The sequence below is a fragment of the Carettochelys insculpta genome, chromosome 28 (genome assembly GCF_033958435.1).
Source record: "Carettochelys insculpta isolate YL-2023 chromosome 28, ASM3395843v1, whole genome shotgun sequence".
Lineage (NCBI taxonomy): Eukaryota > Metazoa > Chordata > Testudines > Carettochelyidae > Carettochelys > Carettochelys insculpta.
The window spans coordinates 10,322,515-10,339,461 of NC_134164.1; the positions used below are offsets into that span (position 1 = coordinate 10,322,515).

The following is a 16,947-nucleotide window of genomic DNA, read 5'->3' on the forward strand; positions in this document are numbered from 1 at the left end:
GCATGGGCAGCAGTGTGCTGTAGTTACATACGCATGGTGACTGGCTGGGACGTCCCTGCCTTCCTCAGTGCTCTGTGCCAATTCAAAGCAACCTGTTCCTATGGGCAGGGCCCCAGTTGGAGAGTCAGGAGGCTGAAGGGCTAATCCCAGCTCTGCTGCTGGGCGCACAGGGGCCTGCTCATTCCCCTCCCTCTGCTGCCACTTCCCCAGTAAAGAGCCACCTTCAGGGATGTCTAGGAGGAAGGTACTAAGGACAGGCTCAGAGGGGTGCTGTCTTAGTCTGCATCGTTGCAAAACAAAGCAAGAAGTCCTGTAGCGCCTTAAAGACTCACTATTTCATTTATTCAGCGGTGAGCGTTTGTGGGTAAGACCCACTCCCAGTCCACAATCAGAAGAAGTGGGTCTTACCCACGAAAACGCAGTACTTAATCAATAAATTGCTAGTCTTTAAGGAGTTACAGGGCTGCTTGCTTTGTTGTACTACAGACCACGATTCATGGTTCATCCGCTCATGGCTGACATTCAAACTCCCATGCAAAGAGCATCTGTGGTTGTGATCGCCGAGATAACATTGATGGATCATTTTCTCAGCCACAGCCAGCATCCAGAGCCACCTCCTTCCCTTAGAATACTCTCAGCCAGCTGCCCAGTGGTCTGTAGGGAAGGAAATTTCCTCCTGACTCCTGCGAGTGATCATCTTGTGCTCTGAAGCCTGAGGATGTGATCCCCTGGCTGCCACCTGTGAATGTTATCAATGGACATTAGAATCACCCAGCCAGTGACTCCTGCCCTGACCTGCAGCTGCAGACGCCACTGGGTCTTTGCCCACAAAAGCTTACGCTCCAAAACATCTGTTAGTCTACAAGGTGCCACAGGACTTCTTGTTGTTCTCGAAGATACAGAGTAACACGGCTCCTCTCTGACACTATTCAACATAAAACAATGTTTCCATCTACTGTTTCTTCCTGTGCATTCCTGCCCTTTCCTGACATGCCCACTCCCAGGGGCCCCTGGAGTGCCACCACTCCCTGGACGCAGGGAGGGTGGGTGACAAGAAATGGCAACGTGGTAAAATTGTGCAACCACCAGATTCTGCCTCTGCCTGTGCCCTTAAGGAGACTGTCCCATGACGGGGCCGCTCACTGTGCTCTGTGCTTTCAGAATGAGTAACAGAGGCAGAACAAGCCTGGTCCAAAGCCAGGCCTGAGTAAGGGTGACTGGGGACCTGTGTGTGTAATGCAAGTGGCTGGGACAGAAAGAATTGCAGCAGGAAGGACGAAAACAAATAAAGGTGCTGTCGCTTTAAAGAATGTGGGATGAAGGGCTGGGCAGGGGGGTGGTCTCATTTGCTAAATTAAGCCAAGGTGGCCCAGATGTGGGAAGCCACAGAGTCAGCTCTGGGCAGTCCAGGGCTCTGGGGGCTGGCAGCTGGCAGTCAGACATTTCTCTCCTAATTGCCACGCCTCTGTAAACACGGCCCCCAGCAGGCGCAGGGAATGTTTCCTTGTTTGGAAATTCTGGCGGGATCCGAGGAAGAACTTGCAGCCCCTGTTGCACGTCAAACCGCCCCCGCGGCCTGGAACAGGGGAGGGACGGCATGGTGCGGGAGCCTGTTAGAAAGCCCTGTTTCTCCGGCCTGCACAGAGAGACAAGGAGCTCTGTCACAAGCCAGAGATAACTTGATGTAATCAACCCAGGCATATCAGGGCTCCCCCGTGCTGAGAACAGACCAGCCTTAGTTATCAGATGGGCACCACTAACAATGGCTCCCTTTCCTAGACAGACTGACAGACGCACCCACCCTGTCCGTGTCCCCCTCCCCCTCCACACGTGCAGACAGACACCCAAGCACACACAGCATTTGGCACCGATCTTGTCACCTGCACACACACCCCACTAATCCCGAGGCTCCGCTCTGTGCCTAAAATGACACTGACCCAGCTGTGGCTGCTCAGGGCTGTGAAAACTTCCTCACCCTGAGCACTGGGGTTTGCCTGACTTAACCCCTGCCTGGACGTGGCTGGTTTGATGGCCTTCTCTGGATTTACCACACAGACAGAAATCCCTGTTCCACAGCCCCCAGCCCTAACACATGCTGTTGCCCCAAGTTTCAGAGTCTGGGCTCCAGCCCAAACCAGAACGTCTACTCTGCTACTTTTAGCCTGGTGGCCCGAGTCAACGGACTCTGAGACTTGGCGCCGTGGCCTGGTCTTGCAGCACAGAGGTGCCCTGGCAATCGGAGATTGGCTTAACCCCTGAAGCAAGAGGTTTGACATCCCTGCCAGTGTTTTTATCATCACTCGCTGCTCCTTGGCAGGTGACATTGTCAGGATAACAATCCGCAGCTCTGACGGTGGCACTCCTGGCCATGTTTCCAAGCTTTCAGCACTGGGAGCTTGTTACCAATGAGGGTTGAGCCAGAAGCACCATGGTCTCCAATGCACCTGATATGCTGCTAGAGGGCTAAATTCCTTCAGCTCTGCAGTCAAAGGCCAGACAAAGGAACAAACCAGAGAGGCTGGCCACAGGCCGTGTCCTTACCTCCTGGGAGCACCATGCGCACAGCGGGCTGACAGCCAGACACTCCTGACAGGAATTCACCCCACGAGTGGTACAGATGTTACTACCTGAAAGAGAGAGAGAGAGAGAGAGAGTAAAACGTGCCCAGACCTAGCATGCTGAGCTGCTCAAGGCCAATGCACTGAAACAAAGAGGCACTCGGCAGATAAAAGAGTGTCATTGCTCGGCTGTGGTCTCTGCTGGTCAGGAAGAACGGCTGGGCCCAGGTCTCCTGGCACAAGGAAACAACAAGGTTCTGAAATTCATTCTTATGGTTGGTATGAACTGGAGGTTGCGGCCAAGATGAGGGCCCAATTATGTCCAGACAGGCCGGCCCCAGAGAGCTTCCAGCCTAAACAGACAAGAAAAGCAGAAGCCCAGAGAGGGGTAGTGACTGGCCTAGAGTCTGGTAGCAGGACCAGGGACAGAAGTGAGGGCTCCTGCATGTCAGGGTACAGCTATGCTTACTGGAAGATTGACCGGTCAGGGTTGATCGTCTGGGGTTTGATTTAGTGTGCCTTGTGAGGATGCGCTAAATTGAACCACTAGGGCTGGACAGTCGACCCTGGTTCTCATTCTCGTGAGGAGTAAGGGAGTTCAATGGCAGAGTTTCTCCCATCGACCTCCCGATGTGAGGACGGCCTGATAAATCAGTCTTAGGGTACATCTACACTAGACAAAGTAAGTCAACCACAGATAGGCAATTCTAGCTACAGCAAGTGCACAGCTAAAATCAACATATCTGCGCTTGCCTAACTTGGCTGTCCATACTGGGGAAAGTTGACAGAGCGTTCCTCCCATCAACCTCCCTTCCTTCTCACATCTCGCGAGGAGTGCAGGGGTTGACTGTGACCCCGAGGAGTCCATTTCATGCGTCCCTATTAGAAGCACAAAACTGAACCCCGGAAAATCAACACACCGATTACGGAGGCGGCCTTTTGCCCCTGTGGATGCCCTGTTGCACTCTGCAGTCCAGAGGCAAATGGCTGATCTCCCTGACTCCAATGGCCATACCACGAGCCCGGAATGAAGATGGTCAAGAAGGAGAAGCTGACAAAATCTCAAGGGCAATGCTCCCGCTAATCTTTTCCATCCACATTCAGATTTTTTCCATCCATGTGCAGAATAAATTTTAGGTGCACCAAGGCACGTGCCAATGTGCACCACAAAGCCTTGCTGTGGGTGCCATGCTAGTCAGCTGGGCCACATCTGAATTCCTCCTGAGCAGCCAGACAACTGCACAGATTCCAGGTCTAGGGCCTGTCTCTTACAGAAGGGAGCACCTGCTTCTCCCAAAGGCTTCAGTTCCACCCTGGGACCCATTGAGACCCGCTGGCTGGCGGGAGCCCTTAGGTTTGGAGGAATACCCCAGGAGAATGCAGAACTCCTCTGTACCTGGGAGGGTTTGTGCCTGCCCTAGTCCTGCCTTCCATGGTGCCAGGGTCCTTTCAGAGAAGACTGTGAAAAGCAGGCTGGGGCAATACACAAAACCATCCCAGGCTGGACCAGAGGCAGACAAGCCAAGCTGGGTTGGCTCTGGGGAGAACTGGAAAGGATGGAGGCAAAGCAGGTGCACCCAGGATGTGAATTGAGGGACAAGCTCCTACTGGGGAAGGATCCCTGCGGTTCAGTGTGCTCTTGGATCCAGGGGTTTGGAGACACCAAAGGACATGGGGGACTTTGTCCTGCGGTGGGCAGGGAAGGCTTTGGAGAAAGCAGTGAGCTGATGTGCATGGTTCTGTCCCATGTGACCATCCATGACTCTTAGGAAGCCTGCATGGTCAGATGCCCCTCACTTCCCCACTGCCCCATGTCCTGGCCAAGCAGGGAGGACAGATGCACCCACATGTGAGCATACAGGGCCTGGTTTGGTTGCCCTGCACCTCAGGCCACTGTTTCACCACTACAAAGCAGGAGACCCCGCATGCATTTTGCATCGTGTGTGTGTGTGTGTGTGTGTGCGCGCGCATGCGTGCATGCGTGCATGCGCGCACATGGAGCAGGCAGGGGAGAGTCAGGCTCTGTAGCTGAACAGCTGGTGCAAAGGGACATTCCTCTGGTGAAGTCAATGGAGCTGTGCTGATAGGAACCAGCTGGGAATCTGGGCTAACATTCACAGACCCACGTGCAGCAAGAGGAAGAGACGTGTAAAGATCATGCTGACAAGTTTCACTAACTTGAGATCCATGACAAAACCCAGCGAACATGAGAAGTCAGGCACAGTCCCTGCTTTTGCCCCCCGCCCCCCCCGGCTCTCCCCACTCTATGTCTCACCCCAAAACCAAGAGCCTGTTCTGGTTGCAAGCAGAACTGGCTGCTTCCCAGCTGAGCAGAGCACCTGGCCAGGCTCCAAGGAGTTTAATCCCCAGGTGAATGTGCAGCACACAGCTTTGGGACTCTCTCAAATTCCTGCCCGGCTTTCCATGCAGCTGGGGGCAGGAATTCCTGGGAGTGCGCAATATACAGAACAATGCACAAAGTCTTTCTCGCAGCCAACCCTGGGAACCTAACATCTGCCACAGCAATTTCAGCGCTGGCACGTCTAGCCCTGGGCGCTGCCTCCAGCAGAGCACTTCTGCACCACCCGAAAGGTGTATCCTTTACTGGGCTTCAAACAGCAGCATGGGCACAGCCACCAGGGCTAGCAGCACGAAGTGCCAGCAGGGGAGGAAAGCTCTCTCTTGAGAGAAACGGGGGCTGAACTCACGCTGCTAACCCAAGTTGCAAGCTGAGCTTTCACTGTACTGTGACCCCACGTTAGCTAATCTGGCTTGCGCATGCTTCTTTTTTGCAGTGTAGACGTGCCTCCCATGACCAGAACAGAGGAAGACAAATCCCCTGAGGCACAGCAGTGCTATCTGTCTAGTAGGGGTATTAGAGGCTTGAGAGAGCTTTCCTCCCCTGCGCCACCAGACTTAGCCTGCCCCACATGTAGCTGAATCCTTGTCAAGCTCTAGCACAGATGGTGAACTGCCACTCGCTGCCACTTGAACTGGCCCATCCCAGCCCACCTTGAAGCCTACCAGGAGCCAGGGATACCTCATGCTGAGCCCAAGGTGGCTCGACCCTGTGTACACTAGGGAGAGTTTGCAAACACCCTGCAGGAGATTTAGCTCTACTGGCATTAGCCATCCCCAAAGCTCCGGCCGAGACTGGCTGCCATAGTTTCCATCAGCCCTGATCTCATCCGGGTTATAAAACATTTGCTGCAGCCTGTTTAAACTAGGGTTCCCAGCCACGGAGCCGGATACATGCCAACAAGGGCAGGAAACTTGCAAAATTCCCCAGGTGCAGGTTCTGTGCTTGAACCCTTCTGGCCTCACCCCAGCTGCAAAATGGCCAACAACTGTTGGTAGGTTTGTTTGCCAGTGCAGACACAGCCAGTGGGTGGAATAAACTCCCTGCTCCAGAGCACCCCCTTGCCACACCAGGGGGCATCACAATAGCTTTCCCTCAGTTTGCCCTGGATCTTCCGAAACCCCACCCAACCTCCAATGCCTTCCAGGCTGCTTTAGAGATGTAGGTCTTCAGCTAAGCCACCTTTAGCACCTCTCCTTCCATGGTACCAGTGGCTCCCAGGCCGCTACGTTGGGGGAACGACTCTTCCGTAGCTGCACACTGGCTTGCATTCCCCTAGTCTGGCAGTGTAGACAAGACCTTGGACCTGTCTGTTCTTCTTTTACCCATATCAGGGCTCCTACATTCCTTCTTCCCCTTGACTCTCCCTCCCTCACTGGGGTCTGTAAAGAAGCCTCTTAACTTGGCTCATGCTCACCTGGACTCCTTCCCCAGGCCCAGCTGTCAGAAACCTAACCCCGCTATCCCCTTCCCTTAGTCGTTCCAGTGCAGCCTGCCCTCCCCAGGGCCTTGGCCTCAGCCAGCCCTCAGCAAAGGACTCTGGCTCTCAGAAAGGCAAGTCTGGCCATACTCCTCCTGCATCACCCTCCAGGACATCGTCTGAGGCTTTACTGAAGCAAGCTCAGCTACGGGGGCTACAACAGCCATGTCCTAGACTCCCCATCCAGTCAGGCCACTATGCTCCCCTGCCCTGCTCCAGAGCCTCTAAAAGGTACAGTACAGGGTTGCTAGCGGCACCCCTGTCCCAGCACTCCGCCCGTCTTCTGTCCCTGAAAGTATCTAAACCCTTCGGAAAGGCCTGGCCTTATCTGGGAACAGCCTTATCCAGTATCAGCCCATCGGCTGTTCCATTAATCTGACCTGTGATCCACAACCCATTGTTGTGCCACTCCCTGAGTAGCCCTGATTTATTACTCAGCGCCAACAATGCAAATGTGAGAACTTCACAGAGCCTGGCAGAGCTTTGAAGTAGCCCCAGAGACTTTATTTTGGAGCTTATTTCACAGCCTCTTTTCCCTAGGCTGATAATTCTTTTTTAACTCCTCTTTAAACTAGCCTAACAATGACAGCTCGCTCAGGGGAACTTTTACAGCAGTTTCTCTCTCTCTCAGGCCTGTATGCAGGACTTTCTTTGTGTGTGTGTGTGTGGGAGTGTGTGTGGGCCCTGCCCTTCTCCCCACAACCCCAGCTCTCTAGCTGCCCCTGCTCCTCAGCCAGCCAGCCTGGCCCTGCCTCTCTCCCCCAGCATCCCTGCTACTGGCGGCCACACCCATGAGCACCGGGCCCCTGCCACGCTATCCCTCTCCTCCACTCCTACCTGCCCTGTGTAGTGGGGTCCTGGCTGCCATACATCTGGGGCTCTCCTAGCTGCCCCCAACTCTGGTGCTGGGCTCTCCTGAGGACATATGGGGCAGGGGAGCAGTGTTCCTGCTAAGATTTTCCATCTTTGTGCATACCCAGAGGTACGGAGCCCTCATACTAAAGTGAGCGAAGTCTCTGCTCTACTGCCTTAGCTGAGAGCCAGTTGGCCTTTAGCTCAGGCAGTAGAGCACAGGGCTTTAGCCCATATGACTGCAGGGTCAATCCCTGGTACTGGCGACCTGGATCTGCTGGTGTTACGTTTGGACAGGCTGAACTTTCTTTCGGGTGAGTTAAAATTTCTGATGTGCAACACCAATACTGAGGTTGTGTAGATGTGCATGGCCACGAGCAACAAAAACCTAGATACAAATAAATATTGCTAACAGTCCACAGGCGAGGAGGAAAATACATTAAAATAAGGGATAATCAACAAGGAGCAATGCTTACGAGCACACGCCCGGCACCTCTCCCCTCACCCTGTAGGGGCCTGCAGATAGATGCTTTACTCCACCCAGTTTATAATCTCCCTTCAGGAATACTTGCAGCGAGGTAGCCACGTTAGTCTGTGCAGTAAACCCTCATTTTACGGACCCCGATTTCGCAGACTTCGGGAGCAAAGGACCTGCTGGGGTCCATAAAATCACCCCCCGACTCTCCCCAATTTAAAGGACTTACCCCTGGTGCAGCCTGGAGGAGCTGCCACCTCTTCCGCTGGAGGCACCATGTGCACAGGGGGGCTCTGGCAGTGGCTCCTCCAGGCCGTGCGGTGGCCCCTCCAGCTGTGTGTGGAGAAGCAGCTCCAGCCATGCTGTGAAGCGCCTTCAGGCGTGCGCAGTGAGACAACCCCGGCTGCGTGACAGAGTGCCTCCAGCTGCATGCGGCGAGGCAGCTGCGGCTATGTGGTGGGACACCTCTGGCCACACAGTGTGGTGCCACCAGTGACACAGCGGGGTCCAGCAGCTCCTCTGCTGAGTGGTGGGGGGTTTTGTCGGGGGGAGGCTGGGAGTGGGGCTGGGAGACCCTGGCAGGCGTGGGTGGGCCGGTAAACCCTCGCATATAACAGACTTTCGGTAATAGCAGACAACCTTCCCCCCATCAGTCCATTATATCGGGGGTTTACTGTATCTTCACAAAACAAAAAGCTGTCCTGTAGCTCCTTAGAGACTAACAAACTGATTTACTAGGTGATGAGCTCTGGTGGGACAGACCCACTTCCTCAGACCTGGACATGCTGATAAAAGTAAACTGACACGACAAGAATGTAACAGAAAGAGAATAAAAAATGAAATGAAAACATAGTGCGTTAGGAGATGGGGGGTGTGCGTGAAGGAAGCTGAAGGCCACCCTTCACTCTTCTCTTCTGCAGACTAAAGAAGCCCAAATCCCTCAGCTCAAATCTCCCCATAGGTCATGTGCTCCATCTCCCTAATCATTTTGGTTGCCCTCCGCTGGACCCTCTCCAATGCATCCACATCCTTTCTATATTGGGGGACCCAGAACGGGACACAATATTCTAGATGTGGCTTCACCAGTGCCGAGTAAAGGGGAATAATAACTTCTCTAGATCTGCTGGCAATGCTCCTCCTAAGCCACCCCAATATATCATTAGCCTTCTTGGCTACAAGGGCACACTGTTGACTCATACCCAGCCTCTCATCCACTCTAATCCCCAGGTCCTTTCCTGCTGCACTGCTACTTAGCCAGTCGGTCCCCAGCCTGTAACGGTGCTTGGTATTCTTCCAACCCAAGCGCAGGACTCTGCACTTGTCATTGCTGAATCTCACCAGATTTCTTTTTGCCCAATACTCCAATATACTCAGGGTTCCCACTCCAGCCTGTCACATGCTCCACTGCAGTAGATGACGACAGGACAGACGCTGGACTGAGGCACCGTCACAAAACACAACTGCCTAGTGGAGTGTGCAGCTCCCTACCTGGGGAAGGCCCTGCTTTGTGCACGGCTGCTGCGGGGGTGGAAGGACCAGTATTTGAGCAGTAGCTATGGGGATGGGAGGAGGCAGGGAAATGAATGAAGAACAGGAAAGAGAACTGATGAAGCGACAACAACAGCTGGTAGGATGTTGTTTTAACAAGCTGGGTGACGGGCCTTTCCCTTGCCCCAGGGCTCAGAGAACACAGAGCAGGGAGGGCCTCCTCTGAATGATCTTCCTGTGGGCTGGCTGGCTAATGGCCAGGGGAATGTATACATGGCTTTTGGCCCTCACTGGTCCAGGGCTTCCTCTTAGCCATTGAGCAAAGAGTGGGGCACATGGCTGCACTCCCTGCTCCATCCCAAGCTCACCTGGTCTTTGCGCAGGGCAGGGTGGCTGTAGATAGGCTAATGCACCCTGTAAAGCTCAGCTCCCAGCACTCTCTCTGGGCCAGGCTTTGCAATCAGCCGAGGGTGTGGGGCGTCTGGGCAGTTTAATGAAAAGGGTTTGATTCCATCACCCTCTGCAGCTCCTCCCAGGACAGCCATCACTTCCTGGGCCCAGTGAGCACTGGGCATTCAGTCTGGGCAGGGGGCGGTGCCCAGGCAAGGGCAAAGGAAAGGGCCCTCATTACTGAGCTTGGCCCATGTAATCCCCACCTCTCATGCTTCACTTTGCATCCACAGATTTCCAAGTGCTTCAAAAGCTTTATCCCTCCTGCACCAATGGGGAATTGAGGCACAGGGGTTTGAAATAACTTGCCTAACACCAGCAGGACCAGCATCAGGCTCACTGAAGCCCCAGAACAATGCTTGATTCAGGAGACCCTCAAAGACCCTTTCTAGGGGAATAGGGTGATCTCTGTTGACCACATCTCACAGAGTTCCTGTCTCTACTGCAGGTATTCAGACCAGCCTAGCTACGATGATGTTACAGTCTAGCCCCTGACTACACAAGTGTGGAATCATAGACTCCTAAGGCTGGAAGGGACCTCAGGAGGTCATCAAGTCCAACCCCCTGTTCAAAGCAGGACCAAGCCCAACTAAATCATCCCAACCAGGGCTTTGTCAAGCCAAGACTTAAAAACCTCTAGGGATGGGGATTCCATCACCTCTCTTGGTAACACATTCCAGTGCTTCACCACCCTGCCGGTGAAATAGTTCTTCCCCAGCATCCAACCGTCTGCCGTCTGTCACCACTGAGAACAGCCTCTATCCATCCTCTTTACAGCCCTCTTTCAGGAAGTTGAAGGCTGCTATCAAATCACTGCTGGCTCTTCTCTTCTGTAAATGAGCCTAAATCCCTCGGCCTTTCCTTATAAGTCATGTGCTCTAGCCCCTAATCATTTTGGTTGCCTTCTACTGCACCCTCTCCAGTACATCCACATCTGTTTTGTAACGGGTGTCCCAGAACTGGACACAATATTCCAGATGTGGCCTCAACTGGTAATCACCTGTCTTTCCTGCTCCCCATCAGGGTCAAACCTCACCAGCCCAGCCAAGACCCTGATGGTGCAGTTGAGGCGGATGGATGTCTTCTGTTCCTCACACCTAAAAGTCAGCTGCGACAGAGCTCAGACAGCAGCGTAGTGCCAGGGAAATCACAGGGGAAACATTAGACTGGCAGCCGGCAGGAGAAAACAGAGGCCCAAAAAGGGGTTGTTACGGGTGTTCAGGATTAAGCAAAGCACTGGAGCTTATGGGAGGTACTGAAAACCCTCTGGAAGCTCAGGGGACTCAGGCCCCAGGGTTCAGCAGGCTCATGTGTGTGCAGCCCACCTCAGAACAAAGCCCGTGAGGCAGCCCTTGCAGACCAGTTCTCCCGTCACCTACTGCCTGCCAACACAGCTGGCACGGGGCCTGGGGGTAAACGGGGCGTGACAGCTGTTCTCAGCGCAGCTCCCGCTAACATGCACACCGCCAGCCAGGTGCTGTTCAGATATGGGTAGGCCAGAAGCCTGACCTCCAGCATGACGCGGCCTGGCCCTTCACCAAGCACAGTGCATGGAGTCGGCTTCTGGGTAGGCAGGGAGGAGAGCCCCTAGCCAGAAGAAGAAGCTGCCCAGGCAGGGGATGTAACTGGGGACGGAGGGGAGGGGTTGTAGGTGTGGATGCACTTGCATGCCTCTCTGACTCAGCGCTCTCTGGTCGGTGGCCCGGCGTGAAGCAGTGCTGCAGCTGCCTCGCTGCTGGGAGCTGGAGAGAGGAGGAGAAGGCACTCAGGAGCATTCCCTGGCCCTCTGCAGCCTGTAATTTCCTCCATTCCTCACAATTCTCCCTAGTAACCACATCCACCCTCTGACTCGTGGGCTGCGGTCAACGCGGTGAGGCCCTGGGCCCTGGGTGCTTAGTTCTCCTTGGACAGCAAATCTGCACGGCTTGTTGCCTATCAGATGGGTTGTCTCGCCTTGCTGTCTGGGGCCTGTTGAGAGGTGTGGTCCTTCTCCTCAACCCTGGGTTAGCTGGGGCTCCTCCCTGGCCCCACCCAAGCATGTTAGTGGGTGGATGAGAAAGCCTCCTAGGATGGGACTGATATGGGTGTGACCTTGGGCAAGTCACTTAGGCTGAGTCTCGTGGTGCCTGTTGTGGATGTGGGCCGTCGCTAGACAGGGAAATGCTGTTTTTCAGACACAAAGCACTAATGCGCTGGGGGAAGGGCCATGCCGGGCTAAAGAACACGAGGTCTAACAACTCTGCATCTGGGATCAGGCACAGTAAGGCCCCTCTGGGAGTTCCCACACTAAGAACTCCATGGAGGTCGTTCATCAGTCACAGGAGGAGGAGAGACTGAGCTGGCCATGTCAGCACTCGGAGACGGATTGGCCAGCTGCAGTTAAACTTTGCAGCCACCCTCACCAGCCCTCTGCAATGTCCCTCTCTGTCCCATCAGGAAAGTCAAACACTGGCCAGGGTGAGTCCTTAGCCATAGCCAGCTGCTTCCCAGCCTGAACTACCATCGAGCCCCCATCTGCTGTGCTACCCGCCTGACCACTTCCTCTTGACTCACGTCAGTTACATGACCTGGGGGTTTTCAGACTGGTTATACACAGACAGCGAGGGAGAGGCCAAGCCAGTAACGTTGGCCCCAAAGGAATGGTGCAATGCTTACCCTGCTCGAGCTGTGTCTCTGTGTGCTGAGCTCTGATGCCAGTGTCACTCCAGAGCACTGGCAGGGAGTGAGGTGAAACTGGCACCAGTGACAGTTTCCTGGGCCCATCTCCTCTAGGACGGGCTTGTGCACCAGTCCCATTGACGTTCAATTAGCGTCAGGCATTTTACTCCTTCAGACACTGTGACTATCCTGGATTTCACACGATTCCAAGCTGCAGTACAGAGCCATCAATCCACATCTCCTACCTGCCTGGCTGGGAGTGGGCTGTGCCCATTCATCGGTCCATGGTGCAGTTAGCGCTCTGGCTGCTTGCCAGCTGACAAACCTGGGGCAGACTCTCCCCTGTCCAACCCCGGGTGTCCTCATTTACACAAGGGGAAGTGCATGTAAAACTCTCCCACTGCAGAGTGGAGAATTCACATTTGGCATTACTTTATCTCTGGGGCAAACTCAAATGCCCCCCTGGGAGTGGGGATCAGTCCTATGTGCCGTGTTACCTGCCTGAGAACATTACTTGGAGCAGGAGTGTAAATTGGATGGATGCCAGCAGGGGACAAGGAGTCGCATCCCACAGCCGCTGCCAGGTTTTGTAACATTACCCCAGGCAGCAGCCTGCAGGCAGCACAGTCATGATGAGCTGAGAAGCTGAGTTCTGTGCACACTCACCCCTGGAGGTGCTGATGAACTGTGGCCGGGGTCAGCAACCCCTGGCACAGGTGCCATGAGCAGCACACGAGCTGATTTTCACTGGCACGTGAGGCAGGAGCTCAGCCCTCTCCTCCTCCCCCATGCAGCCAGCAGCTTGCTCAAAGTCAGGCTGCCTGTGGATTAACAACAGACCAGCTAATGCTCCCAACCTGCACCTCACTGGTAAAGCTCTGCATCTTCATTTGTGTATTAATGAAGTGGTCGTAAGTAAACTGTTAGTGACTTTAAAAAGTATCACCAGCACTCAGCCCGTGCAGAGAGGTCAAAAGGTCACATTTCGACACTCCACCTTGGAAAGGTTAGTGACCCCTGAACTATGGGAAGGGCAGAGCAAAGCCTGAGTGGTCTGCAATGTTCACAGACCCCCACAGTAAGAGTGAACACACCTTCCTGGATCTCATCATTAGCAGGACTCTGCTGCAAGGAACACAAAGGGAGGGAGGGGTCCATACAGCGCTTGACACAGACAGCTTCCCACCTCATCCTCCTTTCTGCATCTCTAGCCGTCCAATTCCCCACATGTGGTCTCTGAGAATGCCACACAGCAGAGCCTGCTGACTCTGCTCCAGGCTCTCCGGGAAGGGCAAACCTCCCAGACCCTTCTATGGCCATCCACCCAGAGCCAAGCAGGTGGCAAACAGAGCTGGCTCTCCGGGAGCAGGGACCACCTTTCTGTGCTATCTGTACAGCACCTACCACAGCACACAGTAAATAACATGGCTAATTTGCAATCCCCCAGACCAACAGGAGCAGCTGTCCCATTCTGCAGCGCAGCTCGACACGGAAAAACGGTCAGCAACACACCCGAAAGCACAGCCTGTGTTCCCCACCTACACCTGCCCCTAGGCTCAGACTGTGGCTCCACAGATGCCACGGGGTTTTAGTACAGCCACATAATGAATGCACATGCATGTTCCTTATGCTCTGTAGAGACAAGGCCCAGGTAGTTGGTAGCCATGCATATACAATAGAATGTCAAACGAAACCTTGTGGACCAAAACAAACCAGAAGCCAACGGAGGTCCCGTTCAAGAAGAGAACATGGTGATGGGCAGGCCATATCCCACGTGAGGTCTGCGAGGAATGTATCACAAGACAAGCCTTGGACTGGAATCCAAAGGGAAAGAGGAAAAGGGGACGTTCCAAACAAACATGGCAACAAAGTTTCTTGGATGAAGTAAGGGCAGCAGGCTTAATGTGGGAACAAGACTATAGCCAAGGATTGCAAGAGATGGAGACTGACTGTGGAGGCTGTATGTTTCACTAGCAGCCCAAAGAATTAAGAGAGAGAGAGAGAGAGTGAGAGAGAGAGCCAGGCAAAGCCAGCAAACCCCTCCCTCTGGGGCTGCCCATGCCCAGTTTACCTCTGGGGAAAACTAAAGCGTGTTGTCAGCATGTTTATCTAACACACCTACTTTGTCTGCACAGATGCAGCCGGAGGGGCGGAATTCAAAGGTGTGTAAGGTGTGGGTCTCCATTGACTCACGCCCATTTGACAAGAGTCTCAGCTGGCATGGAAGACAACCCCACAGGGCTGGCAGGGGGCTGGTTACATCCCCTTAGCCATGTTTTCTGCATCTGGCCCCGTATGTGCTCAGTCTTCCCCGGCCCAGCAGAGCCAGACATGATGTCACGGGAGGGAGCTCAGCAGCAAGAAAGGCAGTACCAGCCCTTGGCAGCATGGGGGTAGCCTCGGGGGAGCAGCAGAGAGAGGCACTCCCTGCCTGGCCTCAGGAAGAGCTGGGCGTGGGAATGGCTGAGAAGGCTGCACACAGCTCTGCAGCTCAGGGATTCTGGATGCAGCTCTAATTGGGTCTTTTGTCTTCTTTCACCAGGCAAAGCCCAAAGTTGGCACAGATCTCAGCTGCCACTGCAGGATGTGCACTGGGCATTTCCTCGTGCTTTGCTTTCCTGGACAGAGGCTGGGAATATCCCTGCTAAATACCCAAACATACAAACACACACCCAGACATCTCACCCAACCCAGTGCAAGTGCACAGCTACACTCGCGCTGATGGTGCAATCACACAGCACTGCACACATCCACCAACACTAACAGTACAACCAGCCACACACTTCTACACATGTGCCAAGGGTGCAGTCACACATCCACACTAACACCAATGGTGGAAAGACACATCACCAAACACAGTCTTTCTCATGCACCAAACTCACATCCATTAACGCCAATGGTGCAAACTCACATCGCCAAAACACACTTCCACACACCAAACCCTCCTCCACTAACAGCAGCCAGACATCTCCAACACATACCATGGACTCTGTCACTCACTGGTGCACCCTCCCCCCCTAAACAGAGGGACTCACAGATCCTAGAGTCAGAGAGAGAAATGACACGTCGGGTCCCCAGCCCACACCAGAGGCTGGGCTGCAAACACACTCTGACACTACTCTTTATCTCATCCAGCTTCCACATTCCCAAGCAAAGGGGCTCCTATGCCATCCCCAGGAAACCATGTTGCAGGCAGGCAGCTCTGGCTCTGACAGCTCCAAGCCTTCCAAACTCGAGTGTCCGGCCTTCCAGCCAGGAGAGTGTAAAACCCTGACCAACTCTGGGCTCCTTTTCTTTCATTGTCAGTCTCTGGGGCAGGGGTGCAAAGTTGGGGGTAGGCCCCCTGGGGGAGGATTTTGTAGGGGGTGGGGGTGCAGCATGATTGGCTGCTGGGTCTCAGGCTCACTCATCTCATTAATAACAGAGAGGGAGCCATGCTAGTCTATATACTATTAAAGCAAAAAGCAGTCAAGTAGCACTTTAAAGACCAGCAAAATAATTTCTTAGGTGATGAGCTTTCGTGGGACAGACCCGCTTCTTCAGACCATAGCCATACAAGAACAGACTCACTATTTAAGGCACAGAGAACCAAAAACAGTAATCAAGGAGGACAAATCGGAAAAAAATGATCAAGGTGAGCAAATCAGAGAGTGGAGAAGTGGGGGGAGGAAAGGTCAAGAATTAGATTAAGCCAAGTATGCAGACGAGCCCCTATAGTGAGCCCCTATATAGCCCCTCTATTCAAATTTGGCACATTAACACGTGGTTTGAAGCGGGATGGGAATTTTCTGAGTCACTGTAGGGGCTCGTTTGCATACTTGGCTTAGTCAAATTCTTGACCTTTCTTGTCCGGCTGATCTGGCAGGACACCTGCCCCCTCTCCTGCCCTAGGGGGCAGGCAGACGCCCGGGGCGTTCGCCCAAGCGAGGGCCATCTCAGATCCCCTCCCCCCCGGGCCACCCCAGCGCCTGGCCCCACGGTGCGCTGGGGATGGAGAAATGCCCCCAACCCACCAGCATCAGCACAGCGGCCGGGCCACGGGCAGGAGCTTCCCGCACCCCTCCTGACAGCCCCTGGGGCGGAGCGTGCGCCCCCGGGCCCCCGGCACCTACCGCGCAGTCCAGCGGCGCACAGCGCCAGCACCAGGGCGCGGAGAGCGAGGCCGGTCCGCCCCATCTCCACCGGGTCTGCGGCGCGCTGCAGCCCCGCGCTGGCGGCCGCAGCTTTTGAGCGGCCCGGGGGATGAATCATGAGGCGGAGCGGGGCAGGGTCGCTGCGGGCCGCCGGGAGGAAACTCCTCCGTCAGCTTTGAGTCAGCGGCTCCCCACCCCCCCGGCCCGGCTGCAGCCGCCGCGCGGCTCCCAGGCCTCCTCCGCCAGCCGGCCGGGGCTGGGGCTGCGCCCCTCGGCTTCCGGGCCAGAGCTGGGGATCCCCCCGCAGCAGCCCACGATCTGCTTCCTGGGGGGGGGGGGGGGGTCAGCGGCCAGAGCCTCTGAGCCCCCCCCCCAGCAGCCCAGGATCTGCTCCCTGTGTTGCGGGGTTCAGTGGCCAGAGCCTGGGGGTCCCCCTGCAGCAGCCCAGGATCTGCTCACTTGGGGGTTCTGTCTCTTCTCTCGCCAGACATGCA

General features: G+C 54.8%; 1 protein-coding gene across 1 annotated transcript in view; it reads right to left on the reverse strand.

The window, feature by feature from the left end:
• ITGB3 (integrin subunit beta 3) overlaps window positions 1–16,658 on the reverse strand; it is a 42,349-nt gene extending 25,691 nt beyond the window's left edge. The window contains exons 1-2 of the mRNA XM_074978824.1: window positions 16,429–16,658; window positions 2,542–2,623 (exon numbers count right to left, since the gene is read on the reverse strand). Coding sequence (XP_074834925.1) covers window positions 2,542–2,623; window positions 16,429–16,571 — 225 coding nt within the window. The 5' untranslated portion in view covers window positions 16,572–16,658. The remainder of the gene's footprint in view (window positions 1–2,541; window positions 2,624–16,428) is intronic.
• Between the last annotated feature and the right edge of the window lie 289 nt (window positions 16,659–16,947).